The 21455-nt window shown below is 41.0% G+C and overlaps 1 protein-coding gene across 2 annotated transcripts in view; it reads right to left on the minus strand.

The window, feature by feature from the left end:
• Positions 1-21455, minus strand: part of tek (TEK tyrosine kinase, endothelial) — a 213710-nt gene that overhangs the window by 121537 nt on the left and 70718 nt on the right. For both annotated transcript variants that reach the window (XM_073048693.1, XM_073048692.1), the window contains one exon: positions 1837-1991. In XM_073048693.1, the coding sequence (XP_072904794.1) occupies positions 1837-1991 (155 nt within the window). The remainder of the gene's footprint in view (positions 1-1836; positions 1992-21455) is intronic.

Here is a 21455-nt window from a genome sequence, read left to right on the forward strand (position 1 = left end):
AATCAAAAAAAAGGGCTGCAGAGGTCTTAGCAAGATCATCACAGGCACAATCCCACCCATCATCAAGGACATCTTCAAAAGGGGATGGATTATGAAGATGACATCCATCATTAAAGAACCGCACCATTCAAGACAGACCCTTCTTATTACTACCAACAAGGAGGTGGTACAGGAGCCTGCAAATTCACACTCAACATTTTAGGAACAGCTTCTTCCCCTCTGCAATCAGATTTCTGAATGGTCCATGGACCTACGCACTCATAAGACCATCAGACCATATGACATAGGTGCAGTTAGGTCACTCAGCTGATATTGAGTCTGCTTGACCATTCCATCATAGCTGATTTATTATCTCTCTCAACACCCTTTCTGCTACCTTCTCCCCATAACCTTAGATGCCCTGACTAATCAAGAATCAATCAAACTGCTTTAAATATATTCAATGACTTGGCCTTCAGAGGTATGTGAGGCAATGAATCCCACAGTTTCACCACCATCCTGCTAAAGAAATCCTTTGTATCTCTGTTCTAAATAGATGCTCCTCTATTTTGATGCTGTGCCTTCTGTTTCTGGACTCACCCCTCCACATTCACTCAATATTCGATAGGTTTCAATGAGATCGCCCCTCTAAACTCCTGTGAGTACAGGCCGGAGCCATCAAACACCCTCCTATTTTAACCCTTCCATTCCCAGAATCATTCTCGTGAACCTCCAATGCCAGCACATCTTTTCTCAGGTAAGGGGCCCTAAACTGCTCACAATGCTGCAAGTGCGGTCTGACAATAGCTTACACCCTCAGCATCACAACCTTGCTCTTATATCCTAGTCCTCTCAAAAGAATGTTAATATTGCATTTGCCTTTGTTATTCAATCTGCAAGTTAATCTTTAGGGAATCCCATTCAGAAAATATTCTCTGCCTTTATTCCTTCTACCAAAGTGCATGACCATGCACATCCCTACATTATATTCATTCTGCCACTTCTTTGCCCATTCTCCCAATCTGTCCAAGTCCTTTTGCAAACTTCCTACTTCATCAACACTACCTGCCCCTCCATCTACCTCTATATTGTCTGCAAACTATTCTGTCATCCAAATTATTGACATATAGCTTAAAAAGAAGCAGTCCCAACATTGACCTCTGATGAACACCACTAGTCTCTGCGGGGGGGGGGGGGGGGGAGAGAGAGAGAGAGAGGAGGGGGGGGGGAGAGAGAGAGAGAGGAGGGGGGGGTAGAGAGAGAGAGAGAGAGAGAGAGAGAGAGGGAGAGAGAGAGAGAGAGAGAGGAAAAGTAGGCCCTCTTTATCCCACTCTTTGCCTGCTGCCAGTCTGCCAATCTTCTATCCATGCTAGTAACTTCCCAGTAATACTTTAGGCTCTTATCTTGTTATGCAGCCTCATGTGCGGCACCTTGTAAAAAGCTTCTGAATATCCAAGTAAATATCCACTGACCCTCCTTTGTCTATCCTGCCCATTATTTCCTCAGGCAAAACAGATTTCTCAGGCAAAATTTCCCCTTAAGGAAATCATGCTGACTTTGGCCTACTTTATCATGCGCTTCCAAGTATTCCAAAACCTCATCCTTAATAAAGGACTCCAACATCTTTCTGACCACTGAAGTCAGGCCTCACTATCTCACCATCAACACTACCTCACTACTCCACTTCTTTGCTATTAATGGGTTTTTTTGGAAACATGTTAGTTTTACAAGTTGCACTGTACTGTTGCCACAAGAAAAGACAAGTTTCACAGCAGGTGATAATAAACCTGATTCTGATTCTGAAAAGAACCGTTGAATTTTGAAAGTTGGGAGAAGCAGTAGCCTCTTAGTACTTACATTAACTTCCTTTCCATGGGGTGTGATAAGCTGTATGTTCCCATGCACTGGTAGAGGATGTCCGGTTGCAGTACAATTTATATGCATAGTCACTCCCGTGTTAACTTCAATGTTAGCACTGGAATTTACCAACTGAGGAGGCACATTACCAAACCCTGGGGAAAGAATGCTAAATTTACAACCTGTTAATTATTAAGACCATAGGGCCATAAGATATAGGAGCAGAATTAGGCCATTTGGCCCATCACGTCTGATTCACCATTTCAACATGGCTGATCCATTTTTCCTCTCAGCCCCAAATTCTTGCCTTCTCCCCGTATCCCTTCATGCCCTGACCAATCAAGAATCTATCAACCTCTGCCTTAAATATACATAAAGACTTGGTGTCCACAGGTGCCTGTGGCAATGAGTTCCACATAAAGACGAACCTACAACAAATACTGGGGTTAGAAAGCAGGTGTCACAGAGAACATGGCTAGATTTTCCTCTGCAATAAGCAAATGGTCTTGTTGCTGTGCAAATCATCCCCTTGCCAATGAAATGCCTGTCCACTTGTCACCATAGCTCACCATCCATTGATTTAATCAGCTCCTCTATCTGCTTGATTGTCAGACCTTCATTGTCATTGGTCTGGATCCTGGAATACTTTGCCAAAAGGACTGTAGTAGTTCAAGAAGGCAGGTTACCACCATCTTTCTCAGGGAGAAATAGGGATGGACAATAAATTCAGATAAGTGTAAAGTGTTGCACTTCAGAATGTCATATCAAAGTAGGACTTTCACAGTGACCAGTAGAACCCTGCAGAGTATTGCAGAAAAGGCATACCTCGTCAGTCCATTGTTCTCTGAAGTTGGAGCCATAGTTTGACAGGGTGGGGAAGAAGGCTTTAGGCATGCTGGCCTTCATCAAACAGGAAAAATTGAGGACAAAGGTTGGAAAGTCATGGTAGTTTTACAGAAGGCTGGTAAGGAGTATTGTGTTTAGTTTTGGTCACTCTGCTATAGTCAAGTCAAGCCAAGTTTATTGTCCTTTAACTATATACATGCATACCATCAAACGAGACAGTGTTTCTCTGGACCTGGGTGTAAAGCACAGTAGTGCACATAACACACATATAACACACAATAACTTAGGAAAGTAAGGATAAAATCGACAGATAAATTATGCATAATACAGATGAATTGCACATTTATCTGAATGATGAACTACAGAGTCCAGAAGACTTTTACAAGGATATTGCCAGGACTTGAGTGACTAAGTTACAGTGAGAGATTAGATAGGCTCAGATTTTATTCCTTGGAGCATAGGAGACTGAGAAATGATTTTACAGAGGTGTATAAGATCATCAAGAACAGAGATAGGGTGAATACTCTCAGTGGTCTTCCCTGGGTTGAGTAATCAGGAAATAAAGAGAATAGGTTTAAGGTGGAAGGGAAAGATTTAAGAGAAATTTCAGGGGCAACTTTCTGTGTAAAAAAATTTGGTATGTAAGTGGGACAGGCTTGGCCGGAACAGTTTGCTCATCATGCATCAGCTGGGTGAAAGAGCCTGTTTCTTTATTCCTTATAAGTAGAAGAATGAGGGGTAACCTTTTAGAAGTGTTTAAAATAATGAGTGGCATAAGCATTTTGCAGATGATACAAACATTGGTGATGTTGTCGATCGTGCAAAAGTTTGTTGAAGGTTACAGCAGCACATTGATAGGATACAGATCAGGGCTGAAAATTGGCAGATGGGCTTCAACTCAAAAAGGTGTCAGAAATCCAAGAGTGCAGAGGATGGAATGGAGTGTAGTTGTTATTACTAAGGAGAAGGTGCTTGGGAAGCTGAAATGACTGAAGGAATGTAATCCCCTAGACCAGATGGACTACACTCCAGGTTTCTGAAAGAGGTAGCTGAAAAGATTGGAGTAGCTCAGATTTTGACCTCGCCCAATGGGAGAACAAGAAGAAGAGGTGATTTCACACAGGTGTGGGATTGAAGATTAATAAAGCAGTGCCTCGCAGCTGTTTTTAAGAGTTTGAACTGCGTCCAGTGAACACAAGGGTGAATAAAATAAGGCAGAGGCAGGCAGAACAGTCATTGTTGGAGTGTCCATCATGTGAGTGGGCCAGTGTTAGAGCGAGAAGGCTTTGGCTTTGGCTAATCAAGCATAGGCAAGATCAGGCTTGGGTGAGGTAAGTATCTGGCAAGTTTCTTCTTATTTATTCTTCATTTCTCATCAGTTAGTGAAGTGAGAATGGCTTCAGGGCCTGTGTTATATTCCATGTGTGAGATATGGGAATTTGGGAGGTCCTCCAGCCTCCTGGATAAGCACAGCTGCACCAGCTGCAGCTCCTCAGAGAATGTGCCAAGGAACTGGAGCTGCAGCTCGATGACCTTTGGTTTAAACAGGAGAATGAGGAAGTGATAGACAGGAGCTACATGGAGGCAGTCACCCCTAGGTTACAGGAGGAAGGTAGCTGGGTGATCGTCAGGAGAAGAAAGGGAAATGGGGAGCTGTGGAGTTTCCCCTCAATAATAAGTATAACATTTTGGATTCTGTTGAGGGGGCTGACCTACCGGGGAGAGCCACAGTAACTGGGTCTCTGGCCCCGAGTTTGGTGCTGTGACTCAGAAGAGAAGAGAGGTGAAGAGGACTGCTGTGGTGATAGGAGATGCCATAGTCAGAGGACCAGAGACAAGATTCTGTGGGTGCAATAGAGGCACCTGGATAATATGTTGCTTCCCAGGTGCCAGGATCAGGGTCAGGGATGTCTCAGATTGGATCCACAGCATTCCAAAGGGGAATAATGAGCAGCCATATTGGCACCAATGACATAAGAAGGAAAGTGAGGAGGTCCTGAAGAGAGATTTTAGGGAGCTGTGTAGAAAGCTGAAAAGCAGAACCTCTGGGGTAATAATCTCTGGGTTGCTGCCTGTGCCACACAGCAGTGAGGGTAAGATTAGGAGCATTTGGCAAATAAATGTGAGGCTGAGGAACTAGTGCAGGGGGCAGGAGTTCAGATTTCTGGATCATTGGGATCTCATCTGGGGAAGATACGACCTGTTCAAAAGGGATGGGTTACAATTGAATCCAGGGGGATCAATATCCTTGTATGAAGGTTTGCAAGAGCTGTTCAGGAGATTAAGGTGGATGAACTTGTAACACAGGTAGAGATAGGCATGTATGACTTTGTGGGCATCACTGAATTATGGCTGAAAGATAGCATCAGAGGTTTCTGGAGACCTGGGCAACTTTGAGTTCATCAGCAAAAGAGTTTGAATTTCTGTTCCCGTGTCTGTTTCTCCCTGTTCATGGTGGCAACAACCTGGCACTCAATGTCAGTAAGATGAAAGAGCTGATTTTGGACTTCAGGAAGGGTAAGACGAAGGATCACATACCAATCCTCAAAGAGGGATCAGAAGTGGAGAGAGTGAACAGCTTCAAGTTCCTGGGCGTTAAGATCTCTGAAGATCTAACCTGGTCCTAGCATATTGATGTAGTTATAAAGAAGGCAAGACAGCGGCTATACTTTATTGGGAGTTTGAAGCAATTTGGCATGTCAACAAATACTCTCAAAAACTTCTATAGTTGCACCTTAGAGAGCTTTCTGACAGGCTAAATCGCTGTCTGGTATGGAGGGCTACTGCACAGGACCGAAAGAAGCTGCAGAAGGTTGTAAATCTTGTCAGCTTCATCTTGGGTACCAGCCTACAAAGTATCCAGGACATCTTTAGGGAGCGGTGTCTCAGAAAGGCAGCATCCATTATTAAGGACCTCCAGCACCCAGGGCATGCCCTTTTCTCACTGTTACCATCAGGTAGGAGATACAGAACCTTGAAGGCACACACTCAGCGATTCAGGAACAGCTTCTTCCTCTCTGCCATCTGATTCCCAAATGGGCATTGAAGCTTTGGACACTACCTCACTTTGTTAATATACAGTTTTTCTGTTTTTGCATATTTTTTAATAATCTATCCAATATACATTATTGATTTACTTGTTAATTTATTATGTTTTATTTTATTTATTATTTTTTTCTTTCTTTCTGCTAGATTATGTATTGCATTGAACTGCTGCTGCTAAGTTAACAAATTTCACGTCACGTGCCGGTGATAATAAACCTGATTCTAATTCTGAAATAAGCGACATTGCAGACTGTAACATCAAAACAGTGAGCTGTTGGCCTCTCCTCTCACTGCTGCAGGAGTGATATTTCTCTCTTCCTCATTACTGAGAGAGAGGGCCTGTTGAGGTGTCGAGGTAATGGCCAACGGTCTTTGGGGGCTTGCATGGTGGGTGGTGCTTTTTGCTGGAACAAGTGGGAGGACGAGGAAAGGGAGGTTTGATGCTTTACTGCTGCTTGTGCATGGGGGGGGAGAGCGGCTTTGGGGTTCTAACATGTTCTGTCATTCACTATTTGTATTATTAATATTATTGGCTAAAATACCTTTGTATTCCATCTTTTCCATCTTTATCAGTGCAAGTGGATGCAAAAAGACTCACCAAAAAGGCTGGATCTGTCCTTGGCTGCAACCCAGACTCTTTTGAATTAGTGGTAGAGAGGAAGTCACTCAACAAACCGTTATCCTTTATGGACAATCAGGCACATCCTCTCCATGACCTGCTGAATAAGCAGTGGAGCCCCCTTTCCAACAGGCTCACTCAGCTCCGCTGTCACAAGGATCGTTACAGAAAATATTTCCTACCAAATATGATAAGCGTATACAACAGCTCATCTGTGTGACAGGCGAACACTCATCATAGTACAATAGTCTCTGCTTTATTTCGTACATTATTATTGCACAGTATTGCATGTAATTGTACATTGGTGAATTATTATTGTGTACATTATTTTTCTGTACTTTATTATTGGTTAATATTATATTTTTTATTATTACTTACTATTATTGCTAAATAGGTTTTTAAACATTGCTGCTGTAACAAAATAATTTCACATGTGGGATTAATAAAGTAACTATTAGTATCACTATTATTACTATTATTATTATGCCTTCTGTTAGTTTTTAAAAGCTTCCCAATCCCCTAACTTCCCACTAAGTTTTGCCCTATTTTATACCTTCTTTTTGGTGTTTATATTGGCTTTGACTTCCCTTGTCAGCCATGGTTGCATCATCCTGCCTTTAGAATATTTCTTCTTTGGAATGGATCTACCCTGCATCTTCCAAATTGCTCTTAGAAACTCCAGTCATTGCTGCTCTACAAGTGTTCCCTTTCGATCAATTTGGCCAGATCCTCTCTTATGCCTCTATAATTCCCTTTGCTCAACTGTAATACTGATACATCTAACTTTAGGTTCTACCTCCCGAATTGCAGAGTGAATTCTATCATATTATGATCACTGTCCACTAAGTGTTCCTTTACCTTAAGCTCTCTAATCAAATCTCTCTCTCCCTCTCTCGCTGTCTCAATCATGAGAAAGAGTTTGCTGACTCTTGAGTTTGGGGAATGAAATGATCAACACTGAAACCTGTAACATCAAAACAGTGAACTGTTGGACTCCTCAACTGTTGCAAGAATGATATCTCTCTCCTCCTCATTACTGAGAGAGAGGGCCTATTGAAGTGTCAAGGTGATGGTCAGTGATCTTTAGGAGCTTGCGTGGTGGGTAGTGCTTTTTGCTGGAACAGGTGGGAGGACGGGAAGGGGGAGGTTTGATGCTTTACTGCTGCTTGTGTGTGGGAGGGGGAGAGGGGCTTTGGGGTTCTAACATTTTCTGTCATTCACTATTTGTATTTTTTTCTTGCTGTGAAGAGTAAGGATTTCAGGTTGTATACTGAGTACATTCTCTGACATAGAACTGAACCTTTGAACTATTGAAAGAAGATTATAGCTGGGATTTTAACATCCAAGGATACACATTATATTGAATGGACAGGCAGGTAGGCAGAGAGCGTAGGGTGGCCCTGTTTGTAAAAAGTGAAATCAAATCCTCAGGAGGGGATGACTCGGGATCAGAAGGTGTAGAATTGTGGATAGAGCTAAGAGACTGCTAAGGGTACAAAGACCTTGATGGGAGGTATATACAATTCTCCAAACAGTAGTCGGTATGTGGACTACAATTTACAACAGTATGTCAAAAGGACAATATTACAATAATCATAGGGGATTTCAATATACAGGTAGATTGGGAAAATCAGGCTGGTGTTTGATCTCAGGAGGGGGGGTATGTAGAATGCCTATAAGGTGGCTTTTTTGTGAAGCTTGCAGTTGAGTCCAATAGGGGATCAGATATTGTGGATTGGGTGTATTGCAATGAACAGGATTTGATCAGAGAGCTTAAAGGAACATTTAGTGGACAGTGATCATAATATGATAGAATTCACCCTGCAATTCGGGAGGTAGAACCTAAAGTTAGATGTATCAGTATTACAGTTGAGCAAAGGGAATTATAGAGGCATGAGAGAAGATCTGGCCAAATTGATCAAAAGGGAACACTTGTACAGCAGTAGTGACTGGAGTTTCTAAGAGCAATTTGGAAGACACAGGGTAGATCCATTCCAAAGAAGTAATATTCTTAAGGCAGGATGATGCAACCATGGCTGACAAGCGAAGTAAAGCCAACATAAACACCGAAAAGAAGGCATAAAATAGGGCAAAACCTAGTGGGAAGTTAGGGGATTGGGAAGCTTTTAAAAACCAACAGAAGGCAACTAAAAAAGTCATAATAATAATAATAATAATAATAATAATAATAATAATAATGATAATAATAATTACTTTATTAATCTGGAGTGTGAAATTATTTTGTTACAGCAGGAATGTTTAGAAACACACTTAGCAATAATAACAAATAATAATAATAATAATAAATAAAATAATAATATTAACTAAAAATAAAGTACACAACAATAGTATACAGTACACAATAATTTACCAATGTGCAATTATATGCAATACTGTGCAATAATAATGTACGAAATAAAGCAGAGACTATTGTACTATGATGAGTGTTCGCCTGTCACACAGATGAGCTGTTGTATACGCTTATCATATTTGGTAGGAAATATTTTCTGTAACGATCCTTGTGACAGCGGAGCTGAATGAGCCTGTTGGAAAGGGTGCTCCACTGCTTATTCAGCAGGTCATGGAGAGGATATGCCTGATTGTCCATAAAGAATAACGGTTTGTTGAGTGACTTCCTCTCTACCACTAATTCAAAAGAGTCTGGGTTGCAGCCAAGGGCAGATCCAGCCTTTTTGATGTCTTTTTGCATCACCAGCACCAATAAAGAGGGAAAAGCTGGAATACAAAGGTAAGCTTGCCAGTAATATTAAAGGAGATACTAGAAGATTCTTCAAATATATAAAGAGTAAAAGGCAGGTAAGAATATTCATCGGACTGCTGGAAAATGATGCTGCAGAGGTAGTAATGAGGGGGCAACAACATGGCAGACAAACTAAGTATTTTGAATTAGTCTTCACTGTGGAAGATACTGGCAGTGTGCTGGAAATTCAAGAGTGTCAGTGGGCAGAAGTGAGCGAAGTTAGCAGTACTAGCAAGAAGATGCTTGGGAAACTGAAAGATCTGAACGTAGATAAATCACCTGGACCAGATTGTTTACGCCCCAGGGTTCCGAAAGAGGTGGCTGAAGAGATTGTGGAGGTATTAGTAATGATCTTTCAAGAATCAATATATTCTGGCATGAGGATTGGTAAATTACAAATGTCACTCCACTCTTCAGGAAGGGAGAGAGGCAGAAGAAAGGAAATTATGGCCCAGTTAGTCTGACCTCAGTGGTTGGGAAGATGTTTGAGTCAAATGTTCAGGATGTGGTTTGGGGTACTTGGAGGCTCATAATAAAATAGGCCAAGATCAGCATGGTTTCCTTATGGGAAAATCTTGCCTGACATATTGGTTGGAATTCTTTGAAGAAATAAGAATCATGATAGACAAAGGAGAATTGGTTGATGTTGTGAACTTGGATTTTCAGAAGGTTTTCAACAAGGTGCCACACATGAGGCAGCTTAGTAAGATTACAATCCATGGTATTACAAAAATGATAGAGCAGTGGCTGACTGGCAAGAGGCAAAGAGAGGGAATAAAGGGAATGAAGTTGGCTGCTGGTGACTAGTGGTGCTCCACAGGGGTCTGTGTTGGGGCCGATTCTTTTTATGTTATATGTCAATGATTTCAACGATGAAATCAATGACTTTGTGGCCAGGTTTGCAGAAGATACGAAGATAGGTGGAAGGGCAGGAAGTGTTCAGAAAGCAGAGAGGCTGCAGAAGGATTTTAACAGATTAGGATAATGGGCAAAGAAGTGGCAGATGGAATACAGTCTTGGGAAGTGTATGGTCATGCATTTTGGTAGAAGAAATAAAAGCATAGACTATTTTCTAAATGGAGAGAACATTAAAAAATCTAAGACACAAAGACACCTGGGAGTCCTTGTGCAGAATTTACTAAATGTTAATTATCCAAAAAAAAACCTCGCTCCACTGAATGCTGCATCTCAGAACATACGTTCGGCTGTTTGAGAGTAAAATTCTCCAATAACATCATTCAATGTGAATGACACACAATAAGTGAGATGTACTGGGAGATGAAACAAGTCCATCATAAATGTTGGTGAGGAAATGTAGTGAGGAAGGCAAATGCAATATTAACATTCATTTTGAGAGGACTAGAATATATTTTTTTAAAAAGGACGTAATGTTCAGGCTTTATAAGGCACTGGTGAGGCCCCACTTGGAGTATTGTGAGTAGTTCTGGGCCACTTATTGAAGAAAAGATGTGCTAACATTGGCAGGGGTTCAGAGGAGGTTCACAAAAATGATACCAGGATTAAAAGGCTCATCACATGAAGAGCATTTGATTGCTTTGGACCTGTACTCACTCAAATTCACTAAAGTGAGGGAGCATTTCATTGAACCCTATCAAATGGCTTAAGGCCTAGACAGAGTGGATGTGGAGATGATGTTTCTTATGGTGGGCGAGTCTAGGACCAGAGGACACTGCCTCAGAATAGAGTCCATTTAGACTGGATATTTTTAGTAATATTTTATTATTTTATAAAATATATATATATGTGCACTTGAAATGCTACCTTGACACTGTAATTTCCTTTGGGATCAATAAAGTATCTATTTATCTATCTATCTATATTAGGAGGAATTTCTTCAGCCAGAGAGTGGTGAATCTGTGGAATGTGTTGCTACAGGTGGTCGTGGAAGCCAAATCATTGCATATATTCAAGGCAGAGGTTGATAGATTCTTGTTTAGTCAGGGCATGAAGGAATACAGGGAGAAGGCAGGATATTGGGGCTGAGATGAAAATGGATCAGCCATGATGAAATGGCAGCGCAGACTCATAAGACCATAAGATACAGGAGAAAAATTAGGCTCTCAGCTTCAATCTTCTGGCTTCCCCCATATCCCTTCATGCCCTGACCAATCAAGAATCTATCAATCTCTGCAATAAAGACTTGGCTCCCATAGCTGCCCATGGCAATGAGCTCCACAGGGTTCTCCACTCTCTGGCTAAAGAAACTCCTCCTCATCTCTGTTCTAAAAGGACACCTCTCTCTTCTACCAAAGTACATGGCCATATAATACCCGTCACTGTATTCCATCTGCCACTTTCTTGCCCATTCTCCTAATCTGTCTAAGATCTTCTGTAGTACTCAAAACTACCTGCTCCTCCACCTATTTTCATATCGTCTATAAACTTTGCAACAAAGCCATCAATTCCATCATGCAAATCATTGACACTTAACATATAAAGAAGTGGTCCCAACATAGACCTAGTCACCGGCCGCCAATCAGAAAAGGCTCCTTTTATTCCTGCTCTTTGCCTCTTGCCAATCAGTCACTGCTTTATCCTTGCTGGTATCTTTCCTGTAATACCATGGGCTTGTGGCTTGTTAAGCAGTCTTGTGGGTGGCACCTTGTAAAAGGCCTTCTGAAAAGCCAAGTACACAACATCAGCTGATTTTCTTTGGTCTATCCTGCTTGTTATTTCTTCAAAGTATTCCAACAGATTTATCAGGCAAGATTTTCCATTGAGGAAACTATGCTGACTATGGCCTATTTTATCATGTGCTCCAACCACTGACATCAGAGTAGCTGGCCAGCAATTTCCTTTCTTCTGCCTCTTTCCCTTCTTGAAGAGTGAAGTGACATTTGCATTTTCTCAGTCTTTGAAAGATTATTACTAATGCTTCCACAATCTCTTCAGTCACCCCTTTCAGAACCCTGGGGTGTACACCATCTGATACAAGTGACTTATCTACATTGAGATCTTTCAGTTTCCCAAGAACCTTTTCCCTAGTAATGGCAACTTCACACACTTTTGCACCGTCACTCTTGAACTTCCACCATTCTTCTAGTGTCTTCATAGTGAAGACTGATACAAGATACTTATTAATTTCATGCGCTATTTCCTTGTTCCCCATTACGACTTCTCCAGCATTGTTTTCCAGTGGTCCAATATCCTCTCTTTTACACATTATGTATCTGAGAAACATTTGTTATCCTCTTTAATATTATTGGCTAGCTCACTTTTGTACTCTATCTTAACCTTCTTAATGACTCTTTCGTTGTCTTCTGTTGTTCTTTAAAAACTTCCCAATCCTCTAACTTCCCACTAATTTTTGCTCTATTTTATGTCCTCTCTTTGGCTTTTATGTTGGCTTTGACTTCTCTTGTTAGCCACAGTTGTGTCATCTTGTCTTTAGAACATTTCTTTCTCTTTGAGCTGTATATATCCTATATCTTCCAAATTACTTCCAGAAATTCCAGCCATTGCTACTCTGCCATCATCCCTGCCAGTGTCCTTTTCTAATCAATCTTGGCCAATTCCTCTCTCCACAGTAATACAGATACATCTGACTTTAGCTTCTCCTTCTCAAATTTCAGGGGTAATTGTCCCCTCAAAGTTCTTCTACCTAAAGCTCCCTATTCAATTCCAGTTCGTTGTACAACACCGAATTCAGAATAACCGATCCCTTTGTCATGGTCTTTTACCCTTGCAGTTCCTCAGCTCTATCCACAATGATTCAACACCTTCTGACCTTATGTCATCTATTTCTAATGATCTGATTTCAATTTACCAACAGATTCAATGAGTCAGATGACTTAATTCTGCTCCTATATATTATGGTCTTATTGTGGAGGCATTAGTAGTGATCGTTCAAGATATCACTAGATTCTGAAATGGTTCTTGGGGATTGCAAAATTGCAGATGTCACTCAGCTCTTTAAGAAGGGATGGAAGCAGGGGAAAGGAAATGATGGCCAGTTAACCTGACTTCAATGGTTAGCAAGATGTTGGAGTCCATTAATAAGGATGAGGTTCCAGGGTACTTAGAAAATAGGCCAAACTCAGAAAGATTTTCTTAGGGGGAAATCTTGCCTGAGAAGTCTGTTGAAATTTGTTGAGGAAATAAAAGGCAGGATAGAAAATGGAGAGACAGTAGATGTTGTTTACTTGGTTTTTCAGTAGCTTTTTGACAAGGCACATGTAAATGCTTAACAAGAGCACATGGTACTACAGAAAATATACTAGCAACGACAGACTGGCAGGAGGCAATGAGTGGGAATAAAGGGAACTTTTTCTGGTTGGCATGTTTTCTGGCTATCAGTGTCTACTGGTGGTCTGCATGTTTCAGTGTTGGGACCACTTCTTTTCAGTGAGTTGGATGATGCATTTGATGGCTTTGTGGCTACATTTGGAGACAAAATGAAGATAGGTGGAGAGGCAGATAGTGTTGAGGAATCAGGAAGCCTGTAGAAAGACTTGGACAGATTAGGAAAATGGGCAAAGGACTGGCAGATGAAATACTGTGTTGGTAAGTGTATAGCTCACTAGAAAGATCTGCATGATTATGAATTAGCGAACTCAAATGAACCAAGGTCAGTGGAAGCAGATAGACCAATTGCCTTTGTTCTTGCCATGAGGTCAAAGGAATAGAGGCTACTATTTTGTGAAGCTGCTCTGCATCCTCCACTTAGTGAACTGCTTTTGCTCAGCTGAATCAGTATTTTACAGTTGACACAATGATGCTCCATGAAATTGGCTGGACTAGAGATAATTTCCAAATAATAAGTTATTTCTGAGGTGTTCCTTGGTATGAAATAACATTCAGGTTTGTGAATGGTGACGTATTTGTCGGCCCTGAGTGATTCAAGCTGGTTACTGGTTTGGTTACTGATTTAAAGCAAAGAGACATAAACCACCAGTTGTCACTTGCAGAAGAGGGCAATAAATGGATGCTGGTTTGGACCAGAGCCAATAAGAAGGTAACAAAGGTAACACAGGTGATTCAGATGACCTACAGCCTGTGTTATCATTGGCCCCCACCACCCCCACCCCCCGCCTCCAGCTACTGTCAGAGAGGGAGGAGCCGGGGCAGGAAATCAAAACCAGAATATTTGGAGTACAGCAGCTGAGGGATATTTCTCACGATACTGAGACATGTATGCCCGGGGATGATCTGAAGGAGCTGTTCTAGGCAATTAGCTACTTGACAGCCATACACGGTCCAGTGCTGAAGAAAGGAGACTGATATAATGAGCTTCCATCCGAACATACACTCTGCTTTGCCGGAAACACAATGACATACTAGGGGAACAAATGACAAATAGATGCAACACTGACTGCTATACCTAATAGACAAGTTATGTAAATGTTAGCAGAGGAAAGGAGAATGCCCCGTGGCCTTTGCATCACGTCTGCGGACGGTGTTCCAAGGGGTGTATGGATTAACATTAGACTGGGATCATTTCGAACCAGAAGCCACAAATAGATGTTAACAACATTAGTGTCCCTTAGCTGCAATGAATCTAGAAAGATGTTGGAACTGTTCGACCTCAGTGACCCAACTTGTACTGAGGTATGGGCACTTGGGAAATTACTTGGAGCATGGGAGAAGGAAATGAAAGAGTTAGAATTTAACTTTAGGAATATTTCAGAGGCAGCTGAAGTGTTCTCCCTTCAAGAAAATACATGGGCTTTCATGTGGGGAAATGCAGGTCAGGACAGAAGTCACAGAGAGATTGTAAAAGACAGGTAACACAGTGCTGGAGTGCACCTTCACCCAATCAGGGAAATTGTTGTGGGGGAGGGGGGGGGGAGTTGAACATTTCAGTACAGTGCCCAGATCTGCTATTTCAGCTGTGGTCATGTGGGCGATTATGCCCGGAACCATACAGCAAACAGCTCAAACCTGAATCCCAACATAAATCAGCAACTGGAGTTACAGGAAGGTCAGACTATGTAGGGATTTTAGTTAATGCGGGGCTGTCATGCTTTAAACTTGTAAAATGTTTATTTGTGCATGAAGAATAACTTCCCACATTACTTTGCTTTAAAGTCTTAGAGTAACACATATTTCCTCAGTTTAGTCTGATTGTAACTGAATATTTTGGTAAAAGTTTAACCCTTGGGAACAAGAGATTTTCTGAAATGGTTTGAAATGTGAATGGTTTGTATGCTATAATTGTGTGACGTGTGACCACATGTGAGTTTGCTTGAGAGAGAGAGAGCATGTCTATAAGTGTGTCAGAAAAAGAGAGGAGAGAGAGAGAGAGAACTTGTCTATGTGTGTGTCAGACTATGAATGTGTTAGAGAGAGAGAGAGAGATAGCAAAAGCTGTTTTGTGCTTTCTCAATTGATAATGGAAGGAACTTTGAATTAATCCTGTGTTTCAGATGAGAAAAGTGATGAAGTGTAATATTTTGCTCTGAAGTGGATTTGCTCTTGCCTTTTACGAGACTGTGCCTTTAACAAGTTGCATGAAGGTGTTAATGTGTTTGGGCTCCCACCCAGCAGTATTTTTCCCTTCCTTGGTTCCATGAAAAACGTGTGAAAGGTTTTCATGGTGAGAATTAACTGGTTATTCTGAACTTTGCAGTTACTTGCAAGGGTTCTGAAGGAAGAACAGTACAAACATTGATTTTTGTTTGGCTTGGTCTGTGTTTTTAAGTTGTTTCTTCACTTGAATTGTTTGTAGAGAGAGGCCTGGATTCCACACTGGCCATGTGAAATCCAGTTTAAGGAACACACACAAAATGACAGAGGAATTCAGCAGGCCAGGCAGCACCTAGGGAAAAGAGTAAAAAGTCAATGTTTTGGGCTGAGACCCTCATCAGGACCAGGTTCACCAGATTAAGGAGATGGAAATCTGTGCATCTCTAATCTGGATATGAGATGCCTACATTTCAGGGAAAAAAATAGACATTTGGGGAAATCACTCATTGGTGGACAGTTAAATTTGGAATTTGAAATTAAAATTTTGGGAAGGTTGGAATATTTGGGGAGCAATCCTAAAAGATACTTTCAATAACAAGACTGCTTTCTTTTACAGATCACTAAATACTTTTGACATATTGATTTTGAGTTTAGATTCCTTGAAAAATAGTTTTGAAGCAATCATATTTTGTCAGGCAAATTGCAAATGGAAGTTCAATTTAATTATTGGACTGGTCCAAACGGCATTTCACCAATAATTCCCTCACCATTTAAAGCACAAATTTATCTAGCTACGACTGGATATTAGAATGAAAGTGTCTTGGTCAGTCAGCATTGGCACTGCATGGTTGAGATTTAGCTGTAAGGAGTATTAAAGTTTCTTCTTTCCTTGCAGATAACCTTCATTGTATTGGAGAACTGCATGGGTGTCAGGATGTGATAGCGAATGATCCCAAAAGACCATTTGCATCAAAATAATAAGGGGGGGGGGAGATTAGAGAGCATTTCCTGAGAACACAGACACAAACAAGGGAAAACATTTTATTTTGCAGATGGTTCCTCACCTGTACAGGACGTTGAGAGGAGAGCCAATGTGAGGGTAAAAGAACATAGTCATAAAAGTGAAAGCTCACATCAAGTATCCCAGAGAGAATAATAATCAGTTTTTAGGTTCAATTGCTGAGCAGCCCTGAGGTAATGGTGGCCATGGTAAGATTACAGTTCTGTAGGATTACACTCATGAATACTGAGTGGGGCAGTGATTCATACAAGAGGTACATCGATTGGGTGATTGCATGAAGCTTTTTTAGAAAGTTACTTTAATCATTATAAACTATCCACAAGAGGGAATCTACATGGAGAGAGTAGAATGGGGAAGGCACTAAAGGAAGGGCCCATGCCCCTTCAAAGTTTTCAAAACTATTAGGAAAGTCACTAGCCCACAGCCTCAAGTAAATTAATCTACACCAGAGCTTAAATGTAGTGAAACCCAATGTAGTACAAAGGGGGTAAGATTAGTGTTAGAAATATGGGGGGGGGGGGGGGAGTTTGTCACTTTGGTACCATGATACTAGCAAGTGCAGGTAATTTTTAACCTAGCTGAGATAATGGTGCTTGCTTACAATGAGACAGTTATTTACTCATCCTCTTGGGAGACGACTAAACTGAAGTGAGTTTAAACGAGAGGAAAAAAGGATTATTGGAATTAATGGGAGCAGGTCATGGATCAGCAGCCTGGATAAAGCAGAATTAGAAACCCAGATACAGTCGCTCCAGCAGAAACTGCAAAAGTACTGGAGAAAATTGTCGAGATCAAAGACAGACTAATCAAGTGGGTCGAGATCCATCTCAAGTAGTTCTGGATGCACTTACATTTCTGAAGCCCCTTCAAGATACAACAAATCTGAATACTGACCGCATAGACCTCATGTCTAAGGAAATACATAAAACTGAGATCTGTGCTACATATGCTAGTTGGTTGCTTGCCATGATTGGTATGAATTTATTAAACTTGATGCACACCAAGTACCAAATTAGGTATCAGACAAGCAACTAAAAGAATGGGTTGGGGTAAGGTACCCTTGTGACACATGGGAAGTCTCATCCTAACCAATGGACTGTTGGGTATCTGTGATGATGGTAAAGGAAGGGCTTTATGTTGGTGCAGTTTTCCACATTGCCTGACATGGAAATAATTTAACCTCCCCTTTGAAAAGAGTTCACAATCTGGGCAAATATCATGAGAAAACTTGCATATCCTTAAGTAACCCGCCAACACATGTTGTTGTTATGAATGGTACATGGAAAGGCATAGCTTTATCAAAATGCCATCAAGGGCATTGCCTGGAAGGAATGACAAGACAGAAACTTACAAATTATTCTTTCAGTACTCATGAGAATTGTTCATTCTCTATTTTGCCTGTGAATATTGGTCTTTCATGCATTATGCATTGGTGGGACAGACATATTATATGGCAACAACAGCCATGATTATACATTGGGATGGAAACAATGCCCTTTGGTAAGTCACTATATGGCCATTGGGAACATGACTTTAGATTTGAATATTGGAGTACAAACTTTATCTCAGCCAGCAGTAAATGTGGTAATGAAGGAGAACCTCACAATCTAATGAACTGATGGGGATTGATATTTGAACGACTATGTTGTTACAGAGTTGCCATTGATTCCTCACTTGTCTGCATTCTGGACATGAGATGTGGAAGAAGCAAAAGATGTAATCAATCAATGGACTAAGCGTACAAAGGTAATTACAACACATGCTAATAGAGGAAATGAAAGATTTAGTGACTCACATTCTTGGGATAAGTTTTGGAATTGGGGAACAAATGTTGAATTACATCCATGGGCAAGACCAATGTCGCATGCTGCTGTAATATTAATTTTATGTACGCTGATAATTGTATTTTTAATGTGTTTCACCATAGAACATGAAAGGCTGAAGTTATGCAAAAGGTAGAGGATGATGGTTTCATAAAACAGAGAAAATGATTGCTGGTATAAAGATTAAATAAATTCAGTAAGTAAATGCTACCTTTATTTTTAAATAATGTAAGTGTATCCATGGCTGGGGATTCATGGCAATCCTATGGGTAGTCAACGGAATGAGAAAAGGATAATAATCCTAAAATAAATATCTTTGGATCAAGAGCAGGGAGATGTTGGCCAGAAAGAACTACAGTCTACATGTTAATGAATTTGAATGAATCTAGGATATTGGAAGTAGACAAACCAGTTGTCTATGTTCTTGCCATAAGGTTGAAAGAATGGAGGCTGCCATTTTGTGAAGCCGCACTGCATCCTCCATTTTGTGAACTGCTTTTACTCAGCGGAATCATTGTTTTAAAGTAGACATGATGATGCTCTAGGAAATCTGCTAGACTAGAGATAATTTCCAAATAAGAAGTTATTTGTGAGGTGTTCTTTGGTGTGATATAACATGCAGGTTTGTGAATTGTGAAATCAGAGATGCAAAGGGACTTGGGGGTCCTTGTGGTAGGTTCCCTAAAGGTTATCTTGAAGGTTTAGTCTGTGTAAGGAAGGCAAATTCAATGTTAGCATTCATTTTAAGAGGACTAGAAATATATAAATGTAAGGATGTAATTCTGAGCCTTTATAAAGCATTGGTCAGACCACACATAATATTCTGAGCAGTTTTGGGCCCCTTATCTAAGAAAAGATGTGCCTGCATTGGAGAGGGTCCAGAGGAGGTTCATGAGATTGATTCTGGGAATGAAAGGTTTAACATATAAGGAGTGTTTGGTGGGCCTGCTGGAGTTTAGAAGAATGAGGTGGGGGTGGGAGATCTCATCAAATATATTCAAACTTTAAATTGGTCTCTCCGGTACAATGGATAGTGTGTTGGACTTTTACTGATGTGTGATGAAGTAAATCAAAGGTTGTGCGTTCAAGTCTGTGTCTTATGAAAGGCCTATATGGAGTGGAATTGGAGAGCATGTTTCTGGTAATGGGGGAGTCTAGGACCAGAGGACATAGCTTCAGATTAGAGCAGAGATAAGGAGGAAATTCTTTTGACAAAGGGTGTTGACTGCCACCGATGGCTGTGGAGGCCAAGTTATTAGATATAATTAAAGCAGAGGACGGTAGGTTCTAAATTAGTCAGGGCATCAGAAGTTACATGGAAAAGATGGAAAATGAGATTGAGAAGGATAATAAATTAGCATGATTGAATGGGGGAGCTGACTCAATGGGCTGAATGGTCTAATTCTGCACCTTTGTCTTATGGTCTAAGTGTGAAATGATTCAATTTGGAAGTGAATTTGAAGGGAGATTACAGGGTTAATAGCTGTGTGGAGGAACAGCTTGGGGCCCACACCTATAGATTCCTCAAAGTTGTCACACAAGTTGATAGGGTTGTTAAGTAGGAAAATAGCGTGTTAGCTTTCCTTAGTTGGGGATTGAGTTCAAGGTAACGTTACAGCTGCATAAAACCACAGTTAGACAACATTTGGAGTATTGTGTTCTCTTGTGCCTCATTATAGGAAGCACATGGAAGCTTTATGCAGGATTCAGAGGAGATTTGCCAGGATTCCACCTGGATCAGAGAGCATGTCTTATGAGGATAGGTTGAGTGAGTGAGAGCTTTACTCTTTGAAATAAAGGAGGATGAGAGGTGACTTGATAGGTGTCTACAAAATGATAAGAGGCTTAGATCGACTGGACAACCATAGATTTTCTTTTCTCCCTAGGGTGGAAATGGTTAACACGAGCGGGCCTAATTTTAAGGTAATTGGAGGAAAGTATGAGGGGAATATCAGAGGTCAATTTATTACATGGAGTGGTGGGTGTGTGAGACACGCTGCCAGAGTCTGTGTTACACGTAGATATTTAAAGAATTATAAATAGGTGCATAGACTATACAAAATACATGGCTTTGTTAAGGGAAGGGTTGGATTCATCTTCCAGTAGGCTAAAAGATCAGCACAACATCATGGACCAAAAGGCCTGTGCTGTGTTGTAATGTTCTATGTTCTATAAAGAAACAGTCTTTTCCCCCAGAGTAGGGGAGTCCAAAACTAGGTTATATAGATTTGTGGGTGAGAAAGGGAAGATTTAAAACCGACACCACAGAGGGTGGTGGGTATGTGGAGTAAGCTGCCAGAGGAAGTTTTTGAGGCAGGTATAACTATCACTAAAGAAGCACTTGGTTGTGTACATGGAGGGATATGGGCTGAATGCAGGATATTGGGACTAGCTAGGCATAGTGTAGCATGGTGCGTGGACTCATTAGGTCAAAGGCCTTGTATCTGTGCTGCATTGCTCTATGCCTCTTATAACGTACACTTTTGTTAAGTCGTTTCTCAGCCTCTTGTCCAGCCAGCATTCTGATGAAGGTGGAAGAGATAACAGATGCTGAGTCTGGAGTAACACAGAATATGTGTTCAGAAAGATCAATTGTAGTTATTTGTGTGTGGAGACGCAGGGGCTGGGCAAGGTTTAAAATGAATATTTCTCATTTTTTTAATTTACCAGAGGAGATGACTATGGGAAAGAGGGAATTCACAGAAGAAAATAGTAAAGTCCAAAAATAAAATGAAATTACAAAAAAAACACTAGCAGTTTGAAAGCTCATAAAGATGGATAAACTCCTGGGCCATGATCAAGTATATACTAGGACATATGGGAAGCTGGGGAGGAAATCACGGGGATAATAGCTTTGGGTGAGGTACTGGAGTGCAGGAGGGTGTCTAATGTTGTGCCTTTATTTAAGAAGGGATCGTTACTGGAGAGGGTTCTGAGAGATGGGATCTGCCTGCATTTAGAAATACAATGACTAATTAGAGATAGCATAGCCTGGTGCATTGGAAATTGTGTTTCACGAATCTGACTAAGTCTTCTGAAGAGGTGACCAAGAGGATTGGCAAGGGTGGGTACTGGACA

The sequence above is a fragment of the Hemitrygon akajei genome, chromosome 6, assembly GCF_048418815.1.
Source record: "Hemitrygon akajei chromosome 6, sHemAka1.3, whole genome shotgun sequence".
NCBI classification, from domain to species: Eukaryota; Metazoa; Chordata; class Chondrichthyes; order Myliobatiformes; family Dasyatidae; genus Hemitrygon; species Hemitrygon akajei.